Source organism: Pelecanus crispus, chromosome 1 (genome assembly GCF_030463565.1).
Source record: "Pelecanus crispus isolate bPelCri1 chromosome 1, bPelCri1.pri, whole genome shotgun sequence".
NCBI lineage: Eukaryota > Metazoa > Chordata > Aves > Pelecaniformes > Pelecanidae > Pelecanus > Pelecanus crispus.
Window position 1 is genome coordinate 64913049 of NC_134643.1, and position 25926 is coordinate 64938974.

The window sequence follows — 25926 nt, forward strand, 5'->3', positions numbered from 1 at the left end:
TAGCTGTATGCTTTTAGCTTTTTCGAAATCCTAATTAATAAAGAATGAATGTGTACATGTGTGTGAATGAATAAAATCTAAGATCGTCTCAAGTAGAAGTGGTGCCAGGTAGTTAACTTTGCAGGGAAGGAGAATAAGAAGCTAGAGGAAAAAAAAAAATCTTTTGGGTCTAGTTTCAGTAATTTAAAATCAATTTAATTTAGAAAGCTATGACTGAGGCAAAACTACTACCAGCATTTACTGTAATTTTTATGAAGCAAGATGTCGTGGAGTAGGCGTTGCCAAGGCCTGGAGTCTGAATCTCTGCTAGGGGCTTGTACATGGTGCCACAAAACAGCACGTAACAGCAAAGTATCTTTCACCTACTATGACTAGAAGCATCCCCAAGAGTTCCCTTTTTAACTGTTCTGCCTGTCAGGTGGCAACATATACTAGAGGAGGGCAAACCATGCTTTTTTGATCCTAGGATGGCAATGTTAGAACAGCTCTATCTCTAAGGGCAAGGCAAGTTTAGATTTTTCTTCTAGTTTTACTTCCATATAAAGAGCAGCCTCTCTTGCCTTCTGAACTGAGGCTGAAATACCCAGCACTGCTGCAGGCACCAGAGCCTTGACCCTACAGCACAGAAGTATAACTGTCTGTACCTATTTCTCATCTGAGCTTCTTCAGGTGGAAGCATCATATTCTGTAAGTTTGGGGAAAATTTTTCAGTCCAGTGTGCAGTCTATGCTCACAGTTTTCTCTCATGCAATTGTTGTCAGCAGTGATAAGAATTTAAAGCATTCCACAGCAGCAGGAACTGTCCTACTTTGCTCCTAATCTCAGCTAGCAGGGCAGCACTAGTTGATAAAAATGTGTGCAGTTTTGGAGGTCCAAGTAGGTCTTGAAGTGCAGCTGAGGATAACCGCAGCCTAGGTTGCTGAAGAAACTTCTTTGTTAGCTGTAGGAGTCCAAAGCAACTCAGAATACATTTTTCATTACTTTGGTTTTATCCTTGATGTAGGTATTGTGGGAAGCAGCAGGGTAGGGAAAGAGAGGGTGAAATAGCCTCATGAAGTAAAAAAGTGGTAAGTCTGTGATGGGGATGGCTTCCTTGACTGTGCAATTGTACAGGCGTTTGTACTTGCAGTGCTTTTAAAATGTTTGTGATTATAACTAAGAAACTGCTTATAATTTCTTCCTCCTTTCTCGTGCTAGTAGGAAGATGTGGAAACAGTTTTGGGGGAGTTGAATATTGGCTGTGTTTTGCTTACAGGTGGAAATACTACTCTGTTCATTTGAGGCTTTTGAGATGTTTGACTTAATTTTTACTCCAGTTGTAATCAAGGACTGAACAGTCTGGCCTTTGAAAGGGAATGGGCAATGCTGGAAGGCAAGAGAAAAAATTTGGAGGCTTGCCTCACTTGAGAAAGGTCCGTGCCAGAACAGCTAAACAAGTTGTGCTTCTATAGCAAGTTCTGTGGTTGTTTAGAGATACTGTAAATAACACATTTGCCACAGAGGATGTACAACTGGTGACAAAGTCATACACATACTGCTTTCAAACACTGGTCCCTTTTACTGCCGGGTCCTCAGTGGTGTGAAGTTGTTTCTATATGCTTTTATCCAGCTGAATACAGAACATCTTCTGTTGCTCTTAGAGAGTAATATGCAATTGCTTACTACCCATTGGCAACTAATTGCTGGTTAGGATTAGGGAATTCTGTATAATCACCAATTACAATACCTGCTCAGCATACCTTTAAGTGTGTTAGTTGAACAATTCCTTGGCAATCTCATGTTTATGGTGACAATTCACTATATATGAGCTAACATTTTTAGTTTAACAGATCCTGGAGAAATTCCTTTCTCAAGTAGCAGGAAAGTTTGGATATTCATCAAAACAGTTTATTGGTTTATTTTCTTTAAAACAGCTTTGCTATATACAAGAAACTGCACAGAAGATTTAGCCCTGCAACTTTTTTTTTTTAAACACATGTGACATTGATTTCCCTCTACAGTGCATCTGAACAGCCTGGATCAGAGGAAATAGGTCTGAAAGAAGTATCAAAGCCTGGAAGGAAGAATCAGCTGTAATTACCATTCCTGATGTGGTTGTTTAAACTGTTCTTAAAGACCTCCAGTGATGGAGACTCCTGGACCATGTGGAGCAAGCCTTTCCAATACAGAGCAACATCAACCTTTGGAAAAGTTATCCTAATGGCTATTAGGACTGCTGAGCTGTCCAGTATAGATGTGGAAAAGAGATTATTCCTCTTTGCTATAACTTTACATGTGCTTAAAAACAATTGGCACATTTTATTATGTACCTTCCCTTCCCCCTGTAATCACTTTTCCTTTAGGATGATTAATCCCAACTTTATCTCAGGTGTTTCATTAGAGAACCTTTGTCCATTCTTGTGCTCTTCTTTGGATTCTTTAGAATTAGACCGTATTTTTCTTTAAGTACATCATCCAAAACAGACACAAAATCACACGTAAGGCTCTTTTATTTCCTTTTTTAATATCACAGCATAAGACAACTGACTTGTGTTCGTACACCTTCCTGCAGAACCCCATGGAGTCAGCTGGGCGAGAAGCACTCTCTTTCCTACAGCACTCAAGGTGCTTTGCACAGGACTGCACTGGAGGGACTTAAGCTCAGTTGTACCACTGTGCTGGGTGCCATATAAGGCTGGCCCTGCAGGAAAAAGTCTGCCCACAATAGAAAAGTCTTACTCCAAAGGTTGAATAAGGCTCAAATCATTGCAAATGGGAGTGTTTAAACATAGCACATTTGAGAGCAAAGCTTAAACTATCATACTTCCAGCACATTTTCTCTTTTCATTTTAATTAGTAGGTTCTCTCTGTACCATGCTTTTTCTTGAATGGGACCAATAGCAGTTAATGGACCAAATTCTCTGTGTAGGCAGTTATTTTCTGTACACTGTGTGCAAACTTTCCCAGGTTAGGATAACAGCACTTTACAGGTGTGTGAATACCTGTGTAAGGTTAAAAGCAAAGGATGGTCAAGCTCATGTACTCCAAAACCATCTCCTCTGTAGACTTTTTTTAAGCCCCATCTGGTCGACTTAAAAAGAAAATAGTGATTTTCCTGTGTTTCCAGAATGCTTTCTTATTTGGCTGGGGGTCGACACGTGACCCTTCCTGAAGTGCTTTTTTTCTGTACAGGAAGTGGAGAAATGATGTGTTAGGTCTATGGTAACTACACTCCTGTCAGTCTCTGTATTAGGTCAGTTTATAGCAAGAGAGTATTAGTGGGATAGTAGGAATATCACAGTTAGAGATAATTAGGCTAGAAGTCCATTCCCAAGTGACTGTTTGTGGGAGGTGGGTTTGAAACCACATGGGGTAAAATAGAGTAAACTGTAGCTCATAACTTGTGTAAGAGTGACCTGCTTTTCCGTTAGCATAAATTAAAATTTTATACCAGTTTGTCTATACGTGGCAAAGTAGTACAAAGTATCTGTGTTGTGACCTGATCCAGAAACATGGGCCATTTTCAATCATGGGCACTTAAGCAGTGTGACTTGTGAAAGGCCAAGCTGTTGTAAGGGAAGAAAATAGCCATATGCATGATGCAGCCTCTTAAATAATTGAAATCATCTTGATAGAGAAGACTATCCTCTTTTACTGAGGGCTGTTCTTTTTCCTTAGGAAAGTATTTCCTCTTGAGAGATTTTTCTTTTTTAATTGAACAGTTCTTGAGGTAGTTGCTTACAAAATTTCCATTTGGGGTATCTCATCTTGGTGCTTCTAAGGTGTGGATGTATAGTTACTATGAATAACATGATTTCCTGGGATTAGGTTATTAGAAGAATGCATCAACAGTCAACCAGGATCTTTAATTCAACTCTTCCATCTAAAAAAGGGGAAGAATCCCAACATATGGGAGATGGGGTCAGCTCTTAAGAGTATGTCTAAGGTTATTCCTAATGTGCTGTCATCTAGCAGCCTCTTTCCTTTAAGGCAGGAATGGATTTTCCAGCTCTGTAAGGGACATGTCAAACAACATTCGTGTACTTTGTAAATATTCCATCTCAAGTAACTGGTAACTTCATACAGAAAGTTAGTGTATTTCTTTTCCCTTTCTTTTGAATCTGTTTCACTGCAGATAGAATTCTTCTGAACAGTAAATTTCTTAAGACTTATACGCTATGGAAATGATCATATTGGTGTTATTTCTTTATCCAATTATACCGTTTAGTTTAACATTATCTGGAATAAAAATGAAAGTAGTTATTAACGTGTGAAGTTATTTTCATTTCATTTTTATTGTTTGGAGACATTGTGATGTGCATAAGATGATTTTTTTTTTTTTGAAAAATCAACAGAAGCAGCCTACAATTATTTTAAATTGTATGAAGCATGCAGTAAAGGAGAATAGTTGTGTATGATCAGAAAGGGGTCTGTTCTTTATTTTGGAAAATCAGATCTATTTGCATTTATATGCACTATATGCAAAATAAAATATGTGCATCAGCCTTGCCTCTGCTTTGTGTTTTTATTCTTGGAACTTGTGTCATAGATTCCAAATAAAACTGAAGTCTTGCTTACCCACAGTTCTGCCTTTTCCCTCATTACAGATATAACTGGATTACTTCCTTCCCCTTGGAATATTTTGGAAAGGGAAGGGAGATGCTTCAAATGTGTGGTACCTTGTGGAGAACAGTGGCAGCCCCATTCACACTGCGGAAGCCCAGTTTCAGTGCAGTGATATTTTTCAAGTAGGAAGGTTAAAGCTATTCATGACATCAAACCCCAACTTCTAAATTCAGTTTAGAATCCAATGGGTAGCTGTTTCAACTTCTAAACATAGTATGCTGTCCTGAGATGTACCACATATGAAAGGAACTCAGTGCTTTACCATGTTCAATGAGATGATATTTTTTTTAAGTAGATAGGTTAAAGCTATTGACAACATCATGAACGAAAAGCCACACTTTTAAGTTCAGTTCAGAAGCTAAGGAGTATCTGTTTCAGCTTCCAAAAATACTGTGTGCTGTCCTGAGGAGTCCCATATAAGGAAGGAACTCATCAACACTTCACTGGGTTAAACTTCTAGGTTGTTCTAATGTGTAGATCAGATCATCTCGAAACAAATACCAAGGTCTGAATTCAAGAGAAACCTGTATTCTTCTCATAAGACCAATGTTTACTGTTCTTGGATATTTTTTTTTTTAACTGCCTTTGCTTTGGAGACTATGCAGCCAGAATGCTTTTCAACCCTGTTTCCCAGTTGCTTTCTCCAATGTGCATGGGAATTAGCATGGTTTTAACCAGATGTGAGATTTATCTGAGCAGCTTCTAATCCTGGCCCAGGTTTTTTCAGTGGAGAATGCCTTTAAGGATGCCATCTGCGATAGATGAAGTAGTGCATATAGGTCTATGTTTAATCGGTATGTGCTGCAATTTATAACCCCTCGCTGACTTCTGTGTCTGTAGCTTTACTGAACAGTAATGGAGGTAGGTTGGAACCTTACACAACCTTACACAGTGGAGCCTATGGAGAAGTGAAGGGATGATCCCCAGGGAGCTTAAGGACCAGCAAAGGTCCTAGTAAGGACTTAGAAGGACCATCTCTTCAGTGTCATCATTCACTTCGGCAGCAATTCACAGCCAAGCTAACGTGGTGCTGTACTGCATGATCTTGAAAAGTCTAAACATAATGGGATACTTTATGGCAGCCAAGGTGACAAGTAGGCGGTGATTATTACTGAATCTGGCAGAGTTTGGCTATTGTTATCTGCATGTGTGTGATGCCTTGCCCACCTCCTTTTTTCTTCATTACTTTAAGGAAAATATATTTTCTTTCATGCTGCTGCTGTCAGTTACAACAAAAATGTCTTCTCCAAGGCTAGGGGGGGCTGTGCTGTGGCTATTCAGTTTCTTTAATGCTCAGTTGTTCTGAAACTTATGTTTCAGTTGCTGTCTGCTAGTGGTCTTGCAGGTGCATTACCTGATCTGTTTCCCAACAAGTTGTTTCTATTTCTTGTTTGTCCTCTGTGATAAGTTTTGATAAGAGGAGATTCCTTGCCTCTCCTTTTTATTGTTGACTTTGTAGTATATTTCCCAGTATGTTAATTAGGAAGTTTTACTTCATGATGTTCCTGAAGAGATACTATTCCTGTAAAAAAAATGCTTGAGCAGGCTGTCCCATAAAGTAGGGCTATGTAATGCTTTCCACTCCCATATATTTTTCTGTCCTTTACAGCCGTTTTGTTACCTTTCTGGTTCTCCTATATGTATGTCTAGTAAGAATACTCTTCTTAGATTCTTTTTCTGGATTATCCATATATTCATTGTTTCCTACAGCAGATCCTTTTCTGATTTATTTCTGCTACTTTTGTTAACATGTTATGTACTGATTCTTTTGTTTCTGTTGTTAACTGAGGCGATGAAGTTTCTAGGGCCATGCAGAAACTGCAGTTCTTGTTACAGGATGGTCTTATTACCAGGACTTGGGGACTTCAGTATCCACAGCTTCTTTCTCTTAAGTTTGGAGCGCCACATGCATCTTGAGCAACTAAGAGTACCAAGAAATAGAAGACTCACACCTTAATATCTTGGGTGTTATTCTATGGCCGATAACTTGTGGTCTCACAGCACCAACTTCAGTGCTGGGAAAAGATGATGTAACTTTGCTGGAGCCAGTAGAGTTGAACTCATTTGTGTTGGTCATGAACTTGGCCCCAGGTCTGAAAGCTTAGACAGCAGTAGCTCAGGTTAACCCGTTTCCAGTAGAGTGCTCCAAGAGCAGTGATTAGGCCTGTGGTATTGCATTAAGGACACGGAAGAAAAGGCTTTGGGCAAGTTTCATTTCTCTTAAGATGCTAGCAACTGCAATTTCTTTACTTATCATGTTTTGAGGATGTTGTTAAGGAGAAAAATACCAGAATTAATTGCTAAATCTTTGAGATACTTGTGCAAGGAAACATACTACTTAATACCATATGTACTTTTAAAACTAGTGCAGTTCCAGAATCTCTAGTAAGGACATTTGCATTGAATTTGCATATGGTGTGCAGTGGATGCCTAAGCCTGGCAACCTGTAGGGAAGGGGTAAAAAAGTGTGTGGGGATTTTGTGGTTGTGTTGTTTTGGTTATTTGTTTGTTGTTGTTTGTTTGCTTTTATTATTTGAAATAATACTTGTGTTGCCTTCTTTCTTCTTCCCTAGTAGTTTTGCTAGGGAATTGTCTTCTGGAAGTTCTGTGGGTATAAATTATGGCAGAAGTTTGATCTTTGCTACTATGCAGTGACTTTTTTCTATTTATTACAGTAATTTTCTTAGGAGATTTCTCTTTTTCCAAGTGAGGTCGAGGCCAGTAACACTTGCACATTGTAAAGAAAAATCTTAGGTAACTTATTTCAAACCTCTACTTAAAGTGAGTACTTCTTGAACTTCTGTTCTATATCTTTATATGTCCCTTTTCTTTTTATGATTTCAGCTCTTGGCGAGCGCTTAGTTTCAGCCACAAAGGCTGTGGTAGCTGGGACTGTTCTGCTTTTTCCCAGCTTTTCTGTGAAATCTCCTTTTTCTGTGAAAATGCATTGACAGATTCTCTCTCATGTGACTTGATTTGCCAAGTGATACATACTGCAAGTACCACTCAATGCCTTCATATCCGATTGTGCAAGAGCTTTTCAGTATTATTTCCTTATGCATATACGGCTGTTTGAAAAATTAAGCATGTACAGGCATATTGTTATGATCTTGCCTTGGAGCAATGAAGTTGTTGTTTTGTGAGCTCAATACAGAGTGATGGTATTATGCGGGTTGAAAAATCTCGTCCTTTCAGATTTTTCATCATGCTTTGTGTAACAAAAGTCTTGTGAATTAACTTCTTAAAGGAGATGTTTTTAGGTGTTGCAGGTTGGGACTTCTGTTTATTCCTTGAAGTAATACGATTTTGGAGCAATAAGCCTGCTGACCTGAACAACTTAAAGCTCAGTCAAGGGTATTTTTCCTTTGTCAGCCCAGCACAGTTAAGGATATGTGTCAATGAAGAGAGTCCCTGTGGATAACTGGGTTACTAGGATACAGCATAGGCTCTGTTTTAATTAGGCAGTTACTCTTGTCTTCAGGCTCTCTGTCATTTCATTGTTTCTAGAGATTTTGTAGTGATAATGCAATTCAAGAAATAAAAATTATTTTGTTTTAAGCATGTCTTTTTTGCTAAAAGTATTTGTATGTGTTGGGTGCAAAATACTACTCGCTGATATGTCATCTGCACAAAAGAGAGGGTAATAGAAATTTAATTGGTCTTTTCAAAAGCTTCCAGGATCTGCATTTTGGAGGATGCTACAATGTTGAGCATTAACAGAAAGCTTCTCAGTAGTCATTTGGTTGGTTGAAAACTGACGCTGGCTCTTTAGAGCCTAAAAATCAAGTTGCTGTGAAGAGAGCAATTTAAAAATAAAAAATGACAGGGGGGAAAGAAAGCTTTTTCTTTTTAAAATTGTGACCTGGTTATTATGATGAGCAAATCTGATAAGAGTTTTTCTTAGAATTAACATTTATAAAGCCAATTCAAGTTTGTGTGTACTTGATCCCTAATATATGGCTTCCCACATGATGATGTCATACACAACTAAATGCCAAAAAAGCATGAATGCTCTCAGCAAAAGCCACGCTTTGAACTATGATTTGATTTGCAGTTTTCTGTGCGTGTGCGTGCATGGCCAGCCAGCTGGTCACGTTAGAGCGCTGAGCTCTGCACGAAGCTGTTGCTTTCCTCAACTGTGGGTGATGGTCTGTAGGAACATGTAGTGGCCATAGAAGGCTTCTGTATGGGAAACATCTACCTTTCTTCCCCCTGGGATGTTCCAAATGGTGTGAATTGTCATGGCTAATTTGCTTTCTCACCTCTGCGTCAGGTATCTCTGTTCAGAGAAGTTCTAGAGAGGGACTGTCAGCTCGAGCTGAGCTTTATGCAGTTCCACGAGTGAGGATTTCTGTATCGTTTAGTTTTGCAGGTGGTGTGTGGGCATGGCAAACTGTTCTGTGCATCGGTTTCATTCCCAGCCCACTTGTTAGCAAAGTTGTGGTTTTTCAAAGGTAGTAATACTGTTTGGGAGGTGGATCTCACTGTGTGCTTGTGTTTATGGAGTGGGTAGCGGGGTTTTCTCCCTCCCAATCTGTATGCTCTCCTGCTCTTACTGCCTGATCTGGTGGTGTGCTGTTATCTTTTGTGTTAGAAAAAGGTTTCCTTGGGTTGCAAGGTTTTTCCTCTCTCTAATGCAAACCAGAATGTGTTACAATGGTATTAAAGAGAAGCTGCGGTTTTTTTCTTTTAATCTACCATTTACTGTAAACTACTACAGGGTCCTTCTCTGCCTCAGCAGAAGTTAGGAAGATTCCTGGATCAGTATATAGATTGCAAGTTTTTTGATGAGGTGTTCCATCAGCCGTGCAGTGGAAGTTGGGATCCCAGAATGCCTACAACTCTTTAACGTGATGGTTACCAGCAGAAGTGTCCTAAAGGAAGTTTTGAGGGGTTTTTTAGTATTGGATAGGAACAAAATATAAATGCTAGTGTCTGGTATTATAGTTTCATTGGTATTGGTTTTCAAATGCAATACTTGATGAGGAGTGTCAAGATGTATTTTTTGACTCAACTATGAAATGCAGTTAGACTGCCTTCTACGAAACCTCTTTTTTTTAGGAAGTCTTCATCAACTCTGCTGGCAAGCAAGGGTTTATCTTTGCCCCTTCCCTTTGTGCTTTGGTGCATCTTTTCTTGTCATGCAGAGATGGAAGCTTGTGCTCATTTGCTGTGCAAGAGGGGGAGTTTCTTGTGTACTTGCACCTGGGCAGCAGCTGAGCCACATCTGCTTGCATGTGGATGAAGAATAACTTCAAGATGTTCCTCTTCTTTCTTGGCTATGTATTGAAAACTGAAGTGTGCAAAAGTGAGTGCAAGAGTACATAGGCACTCACTTCTACGTGTACATAGGCACTCACTTTGCATGCTTCCTATTAACACTATTTTTCTCTTAATACAACTTTTTCTATTTGTTATGAAGTTTCATCGTCAACTGCAGTGTGAAAGAGTGCTGAGACAGCATAAATTTTTTATTTCTTTACTTTCTCTCTTAGCCTTTCAGGTGGTACAAGCAGCTTAATTAGTTAAAAATCGTAAGTGCATGTGGTAAACGATAAGAAGTATTCTTGATCTTTTACAATAAGAAAATGAACATCTTTGAGAAACAGCTCTTAGGACTCCAGATTATTTGTGTCCCTTGCACAGCCTAAGCATGCACTGCCCTGAGGGAGCGTTGGGCACGGGTGCAGCATGTGCTTTGGGGAGCAGAACCTTCCAAAAGCTGCCCAGAGCCCCGCAGAGGATCTGGGAGCTGGAGCTCAGGAAGGGAGGAATGGTGCAGACTCCCATCCCCGCCTCTCCCTGGCTTTTGTGTGCCAGGGGTGATTACTGTCACTGTTCAATCCATGCTTAATGCCTCCAAGAGAAGAAAGCAGACGGTTTTTCAGCTGCACATACTTCTGTGACTGGTATTTTCCTACAAGCCAGACGCCTAAGAAATTTAGTTAGAGGCTTACACAAGAGAACCGTGTAAATTTTTTGCAATGACCTAGTACATACAAGCTCTTTTTGATGGAAGCTGAACTAAATGCTGTTAAATAAATTAGAAAGTTATTAAGTGTTAAGCTGTATGAGGAAGAGTTATGATTTTTTTCAGATACATTTGCATATATCATTCTCTCTACCCTTGGGTGGTCTCGTCCTACGCTACATTCCATTATTTCAATTTCTTACTTCCCTTTTCTCAAAGAAAAAGTTAAATAAAAAAAAGTTATTAAAAGCTTGCCTTAAATGTGATGTGCTACTCTACCCCATAGTCAGGGAGCTGTTTCAAGTGGTGAATATTCCTAGTGAGTTTATAGCTTTAATAATTTGGGAACTGTTGTTATCTAGTTCGTTAATAGGAATTTTCCCATAATACTTGGAACATAATGTAGCATTGGTTGCCTCTCTGCCTCTGTTTGAAACAATGGGCAGCAATAAACCAGCAATTTTTCTCCTTGCCTAAAAAATATAGGTACTAAAATTTAATTTTGTAGATCATTGTGTTATTACACAGAAGATCTTTAAGTGATGTATGTTTTGAACTGGTTGCTGCTAGTCTGGTGGCACTTCTGATGTTTGTAAACTTTATTAGCTGTTACTTGGTTTCTCAAAAGTAATAGAGCAAAAATTACTAATTCTATTTTCAAGGTTTAATTTTATCACAAGTAAAGACTTCTCTGTTGTATTTCTTGTTGTCATGCCTGTACCTATCATCTATAATTTAACATCTTCTAAAATGTAGGTAATTTCCTATATTATGTAGATATCGATAGTCGTGATAGTGTACAATTGCAACATTTTAATAGCAGAGTGCAGAAAAGTGATGCAACTTTTTTGAAGTCATATGAGACATCAGTGGCAGAGGTGAGATTGCACCTTAGATCCTGCATTTTAAAATATCTGAAAGTGTATTTATTATAAATAATTGAAATATGAAAGCATATGAATGTATGCGTATATTATTACAAATACATATTTGACAAATCATCCTTTTTTACTTTATTATAGAGTATAGAACAGTCATTACTTTCCAGCACTGCAACTACAGGAAGGATGAAAACTACATCCCTCTAATTGGTTTCTGGAAAAATGACTAGTGTAGTTCCTGGTTTATGAACACACATAGTTTTCTGGCAAGCTGACACAGTATATTTTTGTCACCAAAGAAATCTATGGACTGCAGCAGTCCTTTGCTGTAGTCATGGGAAAGTGCTGTGCTGGTGTTGCGGCCCTTCCCGAATTCACACAAGTCTGTGCCAGTGTTAACGGTGCGCGGCCATGCTTCTGTAAACGCAGATTTGGCAGTTGAAGGGGCTCTTGTGTTCGGTGACAGGTTTCATTACTTGTGAATTTCCTTCTGGCTCTTAGCAGTTTTGGGGGGCAGCAAAAGCAGCAGAGAGTTCGTCACCCCAAGCCCATCAGCACATTTCCTGTGCTGTCACTGCCTCCGGTGTCCGAATGTCATTGTCTGAGCTGAGGCATTGACTGGTGCCATCTGTGCCTCCCGTGGCCCCTGCCACAAGTACGCTCCTTTCGTCCCCTTTGCTGTAGCTTGGGATCACAGCTTTGCTTCCTAAGCTATCTATTCTTTTTCATAGTTATCAGCTTGGCGGAGTTTGGCTTGTCTGATTGTCATCCTGTCACCGTTGCCTAGCTCAACAGCAGTACAGTTGCTGGATGGTGAAACCGTCACCCAGCATCAACAGCTGTGCAAACAAACAAGTCAGCATTGATATTCATCAACAGCTTTGTGCCGTCGTGGCATTGAGATACACCAGAACATGTGCAATCTGTCTGCTTTCTTTGTCCCATGTTACATAGCCAGATCGGCTGCTCAGCACCGATGAGGGCGTGATTGTCATGCTGTGGTGTGCCTTCACCTCCTTCCCTTTTTCCTTTGCCTTTCCTTCCTCTTTGTGGGCTGTCTGGCTGCTCCCGGGAACATCTGCCGCGTGTCCCATCTGCTCTCCATGAGAGGCGTGCACAGTTCTGACAAGCAGTATTCAAGTAGTACACTGTTCTTCTGGAGATGACAGAAGACAATAATTTGTATTAGTACTGGCATGTCACTAATGCTCCCTGCTTCTAAAACGCTAAGCAAAGCAAATAGCGTGGAACATTGGCTTGCGTATTTGCTGGCAAATTGTTGTTTCAAAATCCTATATTCACAAGTGAATTTTTCCCACTCCACTTACCTCAAGTAACAATGCTCTTACCTTGTCTTAGAGCTTGTAACTTTTTCAAGGTGTGGTGTGTTTTCCTTAAAAAAATGAAACATCTTTTTCAGAAGTTGTGTTCTTTCCTTACTGGTGTTAGTGGCAAGATTCTTTACATTAAGAGGCACAAAATTGTTTTTTACTATTACTTCTATGTCTTTTAAGGAAAAGATATTAGCAGACTGTCAAGAAAAAACTAGTTCTAAAGTCAGAGTGAATTTAAAGCCAAGATTGCCCTTGCTTCTTATCCATGTCTATTGGACAGCTTATGGTGGTGCAGGTAAACTCTTCAGAACATCTTTCTGTGACATGTAGTCACTTCCAGCAGGATCTTGCCTTGTGACAGCTCCCCTATCAAATTGAACAAAGATAAAGGGAACTTTCTGTGGGTGAAGGAAGATGATGATGCACAGCATAGGCATGTATAGGCAGTGAAACTGTTTTGTTTGTGGAATCGCCTCTAGCTTTGGGTCAAAGATTTGTGGGGATGTGTGATCAAAAGTGCAGTTACTAATTAGCCTGTATTTACCTTTGCCAGTGATATTAACTGTCATATGTAGCAATTCCACATTTACCACGCTTACTGTCTTGAAGCTAACACAGTGGCCTTGTGTTACTGCCACAGGGATTTACAACAGGAAACCGTGAAACATGAAACAAGAACTTCATCTGTTAGCATGTTTGCCTGCAGTTTGGAATTCACCGTAAGCAAGCACTAGGTGTCTGAAGTGTGACCAAGGTGGACAGGATTTTACGGGGCTGGCTAAAAGGAATTGTGCCTGCGTATAGGGGGAGAAACGATTCATTTTGGCAGTGTGTGTTTCATAGCCTTGTAAGTCTTTTCCTTTAGTAACTCCCTGCTTACTCAAAACATCTCAAAGAGAACAAAGAAAGGCTGGAAGCCTAAGTCAAAGGAAGGCACGAGGCTAGGGAGACTTCTAGTGAGGAGAAGACATTGAACAGCTTTTGGTCAGCAAACGGGGCTAGCTCAGGGTCCGTGTTTGGGTTCCGTGTTTGCTAGAAACTGCGTTGTCTGTTACCCACGTTAACTGCTTGTGGAAGCTGTTATTCCATGCTGGCTGCACCGTGCTGCTTTCAGACAGCTGACCTCCGTGGAAGAAGTCAAGGATGGACTTGTATTTGTCTTTGCTTTTACAAGAGTGTACATGTTTTTTCTTTTCTCTTTTCTTTTTTTCCCCGAGAGCATTGTAAGGCAGTACATTTTATCATCACACCACAAGTAAGCATCATAAAGCTGACAATGCCTACAGTGAGTTTCAAGAGGAAAAAATGCATTGGGACTACTTGAGAGAATAGTATCTGCTATGCTGCAAAACATTGTGCATGGGATCTGTAAAATAAAGTATATAATCACAGCACTCATTTGATTAGGTGTGATTAGTGGTACAGTGGTATTAGCTCTGTGCATTAATTCTTGTAATTCTGCTTTTCAGATCAGCTGTTTCAAAATTTATCAAGTCGGTATGTCAGTGCTTGAAAAGTTGTGTCAAGGAATTTAGCAAACAGAGCAAGGAGGAGGGGATGATTACAGCAGTTTATCACCTTTGCAAAGTGGTGTTAGACTGATAGCAGTGCATAACGGATAGGTGAGCTATTCCTGCAAGATCTGCCACGGGTTACTGAGTTGCAGACATCCTCTAAAGGGTTACAAATGTAGTTACAGTTGAGCAGTGCACTGTATCAGTCTGGCACTTTATACTGTGTATGCTTGTTTTTATTTTAACCTGATCCCTGGTGGTTTAACTGAGTGGGATTCCTACTCCCTCCCCAGCCTTTTTAATGTGCATTGTCAGTAGGTTCCAGCAGCACTGCATGGACACTCCCATATGAAAACAGGGTGGTCAGGTGAGATAGGTAATTTAAGGATGAAGCCTTTGTGTGTAGCCTTGAAAAATATTGTGCAGCAATTTTCTGTGATTTCCTTTAATATTCAGCTCTGAAGGCTACTAATCCAACCTTGACATTTCAGAAAAGTACTCAAGTAATAATCAACCTTTCCTCTGCAAAATGCATCCGTGGTTGGAAAAGCTTCTATACAGATCTTCTTTGTAACCCAAGAACACTTTTGTGAGAGAGGAGGAATTACGGTCAAGTTATGCAGATGATATTCATATATGATTTTTGCAAGTATTTTGTTAAAATATCTGGTGAATTCTTAGCTTTTTCTCTTTTGTGTTTGAACCTGGCTATTACTACTTGAATTCTGCAGACTGGAGCAGTGAAAGTTTTATTACAAGTGTTCCATGAACAGAGTACTCGGGCAGCAAGTTGTGAATAAAGATGGCAATTGTGTAATGAAGCATTTGTCACTGCCTGCTAAAAGACCAAAAGTTAAATGAATGGCTGACAATGTAAGCGTAACTACTGGACATGTTACTTAGCAAATTCTGGTAGTTGGTATCAGGTCCACATTTGCCTTATGTGAAGGGAACCCCTTTTCATCTCGTAAGTGTCATTCATTTCTGACACGAAAGGGAGGATCTGGTCCTTGGAACAGAACAGATCTGCTAGTGAACCTAATATTAAGAAACAATAAAACCGGAGGGAATGAAGTGATACTAAAGGAAACCAGATGACCTAAAGTTACATGAAATTTTTCCCTCCAGTGTTCTTTGTTACCCTTTTTGGTTTGTTTACTTTGAGACCATTAGCTGCCGTTCACTGGAGCCTTGCACAGGTAAGAGTGAGACACTTTCTGTCCTTCCATGGGGCTTGCTGGAGTGCTGCTGTAGAGACACGAGTAGATGCAGAAGTAAGCGGGTGTTGTCCTGCTCACTTCCAGGGAACAGAGTTTCACAGGTAGTCTTATTGTTTGTGCTGACTCGCTCATGGAGGTTTTTCACGGACTGAGAGGTTTTGTCTCAGCCCTTGAATTCTGGGCAGTTGTCTCCAGAAATACTGTGTGTGAGGTTTGCTCATTGCAGTCTTACTACTTGTGCTAATCTGCTGGGTTTTGGGTTTTGTTTTTCTCTCTCCCTCTTTTTTTAGATGAGAGATCCTTGGAGCAGCAAAATTTTTCCTTTTTCTCAATGGACTCAGAGGTGCACCAAAGCATATCGGGCAGCAGGACACAAATGGCCTTAGCAAAAAGTACTTTGGAGTCCCAAGAAAGTAATTTCCTTCAAACGGTTTTATCATCAGTTACCACTCCCTTTGATGTGACTTTATTTAACCAAGAAGAAATGGTCAAGATTTCAGAAGGGCGAAGTACGCCGTTGGTAGATGTCTCTGTAACGAGCAATGAGGCATTCTTAAGTGACGATGAATTTATTAGCTCATTTCCAAAGGCACAGTGGACTCCTCCACTGAAGTCTTTTGCAGTTTTAACAGATCATCACTCAGTTAAGACAGTAGAGCCACCAGGAGAAACGTTAGAAACTGTGTTGCTAACACCTTCATTATCTGTCCTTTTTTCACCATATGATATCTTAAAAACAGCACAGCAAAAGACTCCCTTGAGCGCTGTCCCTGAACGCAGTAACAGTCTTACAGAATTGAAGCCTTTTGTACCAGATAGTGAAATGCTAACTGCAAACAGAGACTTGCCGTTGTACCCTCCAAATACAGCTATTTATTTAACTTCCATTCCTTCAGAGGCGGGAATTGCAGTGTGGGAAAACATAAATGCAAGTTTAACAGCTCTGCCTCTTGGGGCTGCTTCAGAAGGGTCACCTTTTCATCTCAAGCTGCTGGATAAAAACAGCCATGTGACCCCAGATGCCACAGCACAGAGTGCAGACCCATATGGTGACATTTACACCTATGCGAGTAGCAGGGCAGCAGAAACTCTCAGTCTAAGGACCTACCCTCCTCCAAGCATTCCCTGGGCCACCCCGGCTTCAGCAGCCAGTGCTGAGCCTGCTTTGTTTCCTATTAGTCTTCCACTTGCATCTTTCCCACTTCACTCAGCTGCCATTTCCACGGACTCTAATATGGTTCTTAATGCCAGCCTGTTTACACATGAATTCTCCAGTACAACACCAAATTTGCCTGCCATTTCAGAAATACCACATCAATCAGAGCTTGTTAGTGAGCTCATGAGTCCAGTGCCTTTCACGAGATCATACAGTTCTTGTCTGTATTGTGACTCAGTTTCACTTCTGCCAGAAGCAGGCTTTTCCTCAGAACATGATGTGGGCTCAGGCGATTATGTTGAAACTTTGTCCATCAAAGCCTCTGAAGTACAAGGCATAACTCCATTTACAACTATAATTACTGACGGGTATGAATTAGAGGAGCCTACACCTGAGATTTTTGATACTTCTTTTCCATCGAGACCAGTTGTTTCATTTTCTTCAAGATTCGCAGAAATCCCTGATTCAAGTGCATTTTTATTAAGCACTATGGACACTGTCCTTAACAGAACAGCTATAACAGTTTCTCCTTACCATCAGCTCCCTGGAGGAACATCACTGAACATCTCTGTTGCCCAGTTTTCCCTCCCTGTTCCGGAAACAGTTGCGTTGACACCAAGCACTCGTGTAGAACTTCCTGATGCCGTGCCGTTTGACTCTACCTTCATCCCAAGTGAGCCGGTAGCATCGTTTGCAGTCAGTCGTACGACTTTGGAGTCACCAGAATTAATGCCATCAGAATCTGTAGTTTTGCTTGACAAGACATCTACAAAGGAAGAACCATCTTTAAATATTTCAGATTTTCCATTCCACATTTTATCAACACCATTTCTTATTGAACCTAGCTACTCGTCTTTATCATTGGCCATGCTAAATTCTTACTCTGTCATGCGAAGTGATTTATCAACACTCTTACCTCAGACCTTGTTGACTGGGATATCAGTACTTTCTGAGGATGTTTCCAGCTGGGAGTTAGCTACCACTGTCAGCTCCACCACTGATGCTGAGGTTTCTCAGTTCCCTCTTGGCCAAACATCATACTTTTATTCAAATGCATCCTCTGTTCCAGGTGCGTATGTTCCTGAAATAACGCTGTCATCAGATTTTCACTCTGAGTCGTCTGTCTTTCTGGAAGCACCCTCAGTACTGCCAGCGGGCTCTGAAGTTGTGTTTACCTCAGCTGTTACAGGAGCTACCTCTCAGTTGGAGCCTTCACTCTCCGCGTCTCACTCCGTGGTTCCTACCCTGGTGCTGCCCACTTCTGACACCCCCTCTGTTACCAGCAGCACCTTGCTCAATGAAACAAATCTGATCTCTTTGTTTACTACCTTTCCCGCAACTCCTGTCTTAAACGTATCTTCATCTCTGCTCTCAACTGCTCCGGCTTCTGATGAGGATATTGGTGCTAAGGTTAACCCCACGCTGCTTTTAACGTCTCGCAGTGAGGGCAGTGCCCACACAGCCCTTCCTCCCGCAGACCCTGACAACCTGACATCACGTGCCGACACCAGCAGCGTGATGCCCTTTCCTACAGCATCTCTGTCTGTGACCACGTCGTTTGCTCCCACGCAATTTCCTCCGACTTCTAGCCCTCCCACTGGATATGAAGTTCCGGCAGGAAGCAGTGTAACTGCTGGTACTGATGCATCGGCTGCTTCCACCACTGTCCCCGCGACCACTGCCACCAGTGCCGCAGGCAGCCGCGGCACGGCTGCTGCAGGCAGCCTGGGGACGTTCTCCTCCACCCCTCCGGCGACCACTACTCCATCTGAACCTGTGGTCCTAACCTCTGCCGTGACCACTACCAGGCAACCCTATGTCTGCGACATCACAGTTCCCGATGCTTATTTAGTCACTGCGGGTAAGATATTCCTAACATTTTTATTTTGTTTTTCAGAAGCCACTGTAACGTGTCTCCCTAGTTAAATTGCAGCTGTTGAATTAGCTACGTGAACCTTTCAAAGAAATATGGTGTAAATTTAGACAAACAGCTGTAAAAGCGTTGATTTATCATATACTCTTGAAAATAATAGAATTCACTTGAACAAAGTCCATTGTGATAGTGAGTTACATATACGTTACACTGCACAGAAAATGAAATTGTCTTCTAAAATTGCTGGTGCCTATGTACAAGTATACTGAATTAGAGGTTGCTTTATCATTTCATCAGTTGTAAATGAATGTTACTGTCATGGTATGGTTCTGCCAAACTATTAAATGATCTGACTAAGTTTCTCCTTTCAGTGGTTGCTGCTGTTTGTAAAAAAAAAAAAAAAAAACCTGCATGTGAGGTAACGTTGTAATGTGAAAGAGGAGAGTTGGTTTAAAAAACGTTTGTGTTTTGTTACCATTTTTATAATTTTACCATATTAGCTTATGTTTATGTTTTCCCTTCTCCCATACTTACTTCAATTGGATTTGGTGTGTTTGTAACCCAAAAAAGTGACGTTAGTGTGTTTCAAAATTAATTGTCTCAACATCTGTGTTTGCTTTTTTGGTGTTTTCCTACCTCTTCCTAGCTTGTTAACAAAACAATACCAGCAAACTAATCCAGGGCAGCTGCAGAAGTGCTGCATGTTCTGTGGTAAGCAACACATTTTGCCCTTAAGATTTACTTGTAATATATAAAGCAGAATGAGCATAATCTCATCCTCCAGATATGAAGGTGAGCTGGCTATGCTGGTGATGAGGAAGGGTTTTTTTTTTTTTAACCTGTAATTTGAGTAGTTTTGTAGGTGAGTTACTGATGGAAAGTAAATATGGGATGACATGACACTTTTCAGTTGTTTTCTTGACCATAGTCACAGTCTCAAGTGTGACTGTAACAAACCCAACATCCATAGCGATGTGGGGTTTTTAAAGCAGTTCTTCCTCAGTGGATATCCCTTTCGGTAATCAATGTCAAATTTGTTTACTTTTTATTTAAGAGAAAAGTAGATGCATATTTTCTGTGGCTTTTTTCTGACCTCATCTGCATTCCGTGCATTGCCTACAAAACTTTAACTGCGTTATGACAGCAGGCTCGTTGTGCACAGGTCAGACTGAATGTGCTGCGACTTTCAGATCCAATTTGAATGCCTCGGTGGCTCTTCAGAAGATTCTTTTACTAGAATGCTAAAGACATTAGATATGGAAAAACAAAACAAGAGAGAGAAAGTAAACCTGGAGTTCCTTAAACTGTATGTACAGTCACTTTTTAGGATACGGTCATACCTTTACCTGTTTCCTTGTCCATTGTCTTACCCGTTTGATGCAGTTGATCTTATTGCCTGCTTTTTCATGCATTGCACAATTGAAAATGCAGCTTTGCACCAAAGCCCAGGAGGTGAAGCTAAAATGTATTTACTGACTGACATTAATTTCCAGTGCTGGCCCGAAGAGCTGTTCTACAAAATGTCAGTGAATCCATCAGAGAAGTGCTCAGAGTTCAGTTCAGGCGATCAGTAGAGCTAGAGGTAAGTGGTACGAAGTGTGTACAAGTACTCCTTGATAAAGATAATACAATAGCGGTTTTAGTTCACAGGCTAAAACGGTGATTTAAAAACACCCCATGTGGTACTATATCTGAGAGAAGTTTATTTTTTAGGTGAGTATGACATCAACTATTTTACTTCTAGAATGACATCATTTTCTAGGACACACCTTACTTGGTTTTGCCAGAGGTGAGCAAGCAGTGCCTAGCCTCTACTGCTCACCTGCTTTGGCTGGTGAATTGCAACTGAACTGAACAGCTTTTACCCTTCAAAATACCTGTTAGAAAGTTTTGTTTCTTCTGCTAGCTGATTATATACTTAGCACCTTAAACAGAACAAAACCTTCTGCACAGCCTTGTGCTATTTTGTGTTGTAAGCAAGGCCTTCAACACTTGCAGGGGAAGTGGTGGAATCCCAAGTGCAGGATTTGCCAGATGAAAAAGGCAGGGAAAAAATCAGGTGTGCAATGGTAAGGTGTTATTTTTAAGCCTTCAAATAGGTGTGACTCCTTCGCCCACTCACAGGGCTAGGAATTGCTGCGCTCTTGGGTTTTTGGTTTTTTTTTGTTTTTGTTTTTTTTTTTTTTTTTTTTTTTTTTTGAAAGCTTCCTGTGCTTTGATGTTCAAGGAATCATCTTTGAACAATATTTCAGTGTGGTTTCCTAACCTCAAAGTGAGCGTCTGGTTGAGATGAGTTTTAAAGGCTCTATTCCCCTCCTCTGTGTCAAATCATTTGCCTGAGAGGAAAAGACTGTAGAGGTAGTTTGGGGGTACCTTTGTTGTATAATCAGATACTTCAGCTCTGGGGACAAAATGAAATGTTTTAATGGAATTACTGGTGTAGGTGCAGGTTCAGCTGCACTTGCAATTTTTCATGTCTGCATTCATGCAGTTGAGATAGCCCAGCACTACATTATCTTACTTTTTTGAGTCTATGATCTCATTTTCATTATGAAGTTTACTCAAGTATCAGTTTGAATTTTGAACATAACTTGAGTTTCTCCATGCACAGAATCCCTTGGTGCTTTTAACTTCTGCGTGCCGATCTGTGTGGGGAAACAGTGTTTTAACAGCTCCTGCCAGAATCGCTGCACTCAGTAATCACGCAACTCCTATCTGCTATTTGAGAATATACCTCTCTACTACCCAGTCAAGATAAGAGTGTTACGAATTTCTGCCAAACTTCAGCCACAGTGAGCTGCCATTATAAATTATGTTTAGTTTACATCCTTTTAGCAATACCTGTCCATAAGCTTTTTAAGTTTTTTTGTAAAGAAGAGATTTTTCTTCTGGTTTGTGAATTATACCTTCAGATTGTGCAAACTGGCATAGTCAGGTAGAAGTCAAAATTTCATGATGATAGAACTATGCTAATTTTCAATTACCTTATGGAAGCGCTTACCCTCTTAATAGTAACAGCAGTAAGACAAAATCTATTGCTAAATATTTGAAGGATGACTGGAGCCGACATTTGATATCTTGTTGCTTTACATTTTTGCCCTTTAAATTCTTTCCTTTCATGCCCGCTATTGCCTTGTAAAGCTCTCAATAGGATATTTTGGCCCTAAGGGTGCTCAGAAGCAACTGTTTTTATAAATAATGCAGTTAGTCCAGCTTCATTCTTTGCAAATTCTTTTTTATCAAAGGAGAAGACATCTCCGTGGAGTCAGTTATGCTTATTTTATGCTAGAATGCTGCTATCATATGTGTTGTCTTTGTGATGCCTTGGGTATGGGTTTTGCACTAAAAATAATCACTAGCAAATGTCTTCACCTCTAATGGTGAAGTACTAACAAAACTTATTTTAAATAAAGAACTCTCTATAGTATCGGCATGTTTAATGGTGATGTAATGCAAAGTTTTAAAGAGAATTCGTCTATATTGCTGAACTTAATTAATCAAACAGATCTGACTTTTGTTAGATGAGAGTACCCAGGAACTGTGTCTACATTTGCAAGTTATGGTAAAGCGGTGCACTTCTCTAAGCTGCTTTTTCACTGTGTCTCCTATTACAGCTCACAGATGTTGTTCCCCTGCTGTGATGTAATGCACAGTGAATCAGGAGACAGTCTTGTTAAATTTAACTTGGTAATAATGTATGCTTTAAAAATAAAATCCATGGCAACGATGGATATAACTGCTGCTCACTTTAAGTACAAACCAAGTTTAACACTGAAAGGAGAATTAAAACATTTTTTTCTTCCAGGTTTTTCAGTTGAAACTTTGGTCTCTGCTTCTTTATTATTTCAAACATTCTGAGTTGTTGAAATGGAGGCAAAAAAAAAAAGGAGGCAGGCTTGAATCCTGCCTAATGAAAAAAACTTTTGTCAGTTTTTTCCTAGCAAAAGTCCTTACAGCAAAGTGAGAATAACCTAAAATTTTAAAGTTCTCTCCAGTTGGTCTCAATGTATTGCATCTGCAAAAGAATAAGACCCTATTGTTTGAATAAGAGTAATTTTTGTCAACTTTCTCTAATGTAAACCTTATGACACTTGGGTAAGATCTGTTATACAATGTTCCCTTGACTTACCTTTGTTGCACTAGGGTGTGAAATAAAATAGTGTTGGCAGTGACTTGCTGCCAGGACCCCTGGTGCCATTAAGTTCACGCCAACAGGAAAAAGCTTTTTGCCAGCCTCATTTGTGCTTGGAAATTTTGTCAGGCAGTATAATGTGTACCTCAGCCATTTTGTTGCTGTATTTAATGTGGGTTTTGGGGCCTGTCCTTAGCCTATTGGTTTCTATAATCCAAAATTAGTAAACCTCTGCCTTCAAAGTAAGGAGATCAGTTCATTGTCAGGCAGTTAAATACTTCTTTCAAAGGTGCCACCTTGTGGACTTGCGCTGGCTTCATCATTACTTACTGCTGCTGAAATTCTGGCTGGTACCATTTAGGTGTGTAAAAACAGTGAGAGAATTGTTGCCTTAGGATCCTCGTGTGTAGAAGCAGAAGCTTTGTTTCATTCTTAAGACCTGTGAGCCTTTGTAGCCCATCTTCAGGAAGTTAAATGCTCTCCGGAGGCTCTTTACAGGATGCTTAATAAGGTGGTGGAGAGGAAATCGTTTGGTTTTGCTTTCTGCCAGATGTTTACACAGCATAATACAGTGGAGTATCAGCATGGATTGGATTGTAGCAAAGGTGTATCTAATCAAATATTTTAGTGGACAATAATCAATAGCAAATGCTTAGGGAAGATAATAAGGGACAGAGTAAAGCATACAATGATGTTTTCCCCAAATACTCTTCTAGCCTCTAGTAAATTGAGGCTTGAAAACTTTCTGTACTAGAAGCACTCTCTCTTGTGAGGGTAGCTTTAAACGAGATAGGTTGTGTCCTGGAAATGGCAGAGTTGGATTAGCTGTCGCGCTTTGGAGAAGGGATAGCTTAACTTGAGGTTGTGTAAGGGTTCTCTGCTCCTACTGAAGGTTTCTGCTTTTGCTGTGGGAATGGCTCCAAAGGGCACATGGAGTTTTGTGTGCTTCTCTGCCTTTCTGGCCCAAAGTGTTGATAAGAAATTTGTGTTTGTTTAATAGAATCATAGAATCGTTTAGGTTGGAAGAGACCTTTAAGATCATCCAGTCCAACCATTAACCTAACGTTACCAAGTCTACCACTACACCAATTAAGGGTAGAGTAGCAATTTCGTTGTTTCCTGGCTTGGTGGCTGGATTATCTTTAATGAAAGTAAAAACTAGGAATCATTAAGGTTGGAAAGACCTCTAAGATCATCAGTCCAACCATCAACCCAACACCACCATGTCCCAAAGTGCCACATCTACCCATGTTTTGAACACTTCCAGGGATGGTGACTCCACCACCTCTCTGGGCAGCCTGTTCCAATGCTTGACTACCCTTTCCATGAAGAAATTTTTCCTAATATCCAATCTAAATCTCCCCTAGCAGCGCTCTAAAATGTGGTGGTTCAGCGAGCTAATTTGTTAGCATCTAACTGTCCTGACAGTAGAGGTGAAACCTCCAAGAGAGGGTTGGATGGCTGGCTGGGTTTGTGAACTGTTAGAGCTGTGCCAAGAGGAGCTATTCTTATTCATGAATCAAGAGTCATGAGCTGTGCTCATCTATCCTAGACAACTTCGCAAACTTCTCTGAATTAGCTTGTGGACAGCATCATGCTGGCACAGCTATATTATTTCTGTCATCTGAATTAGGTTGTAGAGAGCTAACTCTAGACAATCCTGCAATATCTCAAGCAGAAATAGCTATTGATTTGACCTGTAGTGGTTCTAATATACCTACCTCAAAACTACACTTAAAAGTTTTTTTTAAAATTTCCATTCTTCTGGAGTTGCTGTCACTCTTCTGCTGCAGTGAAGCACAAAAGAGAAAGTGTTAGCTGTGAAGATGAAAAAATTGATGCAAATTTTCAAGGGGGATGTTTGGGGTAGGCTGCTTTCATTGCATCTATGGTGCGCTGCAACAGGTCTGAGATGGAGACAGCTGAGTTAGTTATCAGAGGCTTGCTTTCTTGTCTGAAATACCTAACTGTAACGGATAAGTATATGCTGGCTACACTAGGCTTCTCTTTCTCAGCATATATTGCTTTAGAAATCACCAGCAAATTGTCACTGAGATTTGTAATTCTACTTCTTCTTTTTCTTGCCTTTTAAGTCATCTCCTTTGCAAGTAATGGGCAACTTTCTTTTGGCATGTCTTACCCATTATAACTGCTGTTTCCATTTGACAAACTGAAGCTGCAGAAATCATTTAATTCTGAGATAAAAGGATAAAATTTCAGATAAGAGGAACTGAAGAGAGCTGTGCATATTATTCCTATCAAACAAATTTGAGTTCTGTGGGTCTAAATCCATTTAAAATAAAATCTGGATGCTGCATATATTTGTGGACTAAGAAGGAAGAAAGGAATAATGAGCAGCATAGATTATTTTTTTTTATTTCCCTCTGCTACTGAGGTAGTTTCTTCTGGTGAAGGTAATCTCCTTGAAATGCATGGTTTTTAGGGGACAGGAAAGAGCTCTTTGCTGTCTCATCTAAACAGCAATTGCCACTACTTTACACTGTTGCAGAAATAACAGGAAGGAACATGTGGGTCACAATTTAAGTAGCGCCATGCTTTTCTATCAGGCTGATCCTGAAGTTGAGGATACCTAACATAGATCTTCACCAGCACAAAGCCTGCAAGGTGCTAGCACCTCTTCGTCTAAGGGGTGTACATTTATCAGAACCTTTGGGTCTCTGGTTTAGATTATTTGTTTATTTGTGAGGCCATCATGTTGGACATCTCAAAATATTTTAGTGTGACTGCCTTGGGGGAGTAAACCAAAGAGGAAGAAAATAATGCGGGGAAACAGGTGTCCTTGATATTGAGAGAGTCTCTCTGAAGGAGAGAAGACACTGCAATATGTTTAAATAAATAAAAGCCTTCAGTTTGTTTTTACTTAGGTGACAGAGAAATGGTGAATAAAAGTGTTTGCATGGAAACATTCACCTAGGTTTATATTTAACTTATTTCTTTTACATGATGACTAAGGCTCCTCAGGGTCTTTAAGAAGTCTCAAAGTCAGGTGATGAATTGGAAGAGGAAAATTGTAATTGTGGTAACTGCTGAAATACGCAGGTAGAATTGTTCTCTGGAAGAAAGCATTCTGGAGTGTGAAATTATATCCATAAAACACAGGTTATGTGTATTTGCTTCTTGTGTATCACCTGTGAATGGTATAAGATGTATTCGCTATGCAGTATATGACTGAAATGCAGAAGCTATGCAAGCGGTTCAGTAAGTAAACAGCAATTTTGT

At 40.2% G+C, this 25926-nt stretch overlaps 1 protein-coding gene across 1 annotated transcript in view; it reads left to right on the forward strand.

Moving 5' to 3' along the window:
* KIAA1549 (KIAA1549 ortholog) overlaps positions 1-25926 on the forward strand; it is a 150250-nt gene that overhangs the window by 57587 nt on the left and 66737 nt on the right. The window contains exons 2-3 of the mRNA XM_075724956.1: positions 15816-18542; positions 20048-20136. Coding sequence (XP_075581071.1) covers positions 15816-18542; positions 20048-20136 — 2816 coding nt within the window. The remainder of the gene's footprint in view (positions 1-15815; positions 18543-20047; positions 20137-25926) is intronic.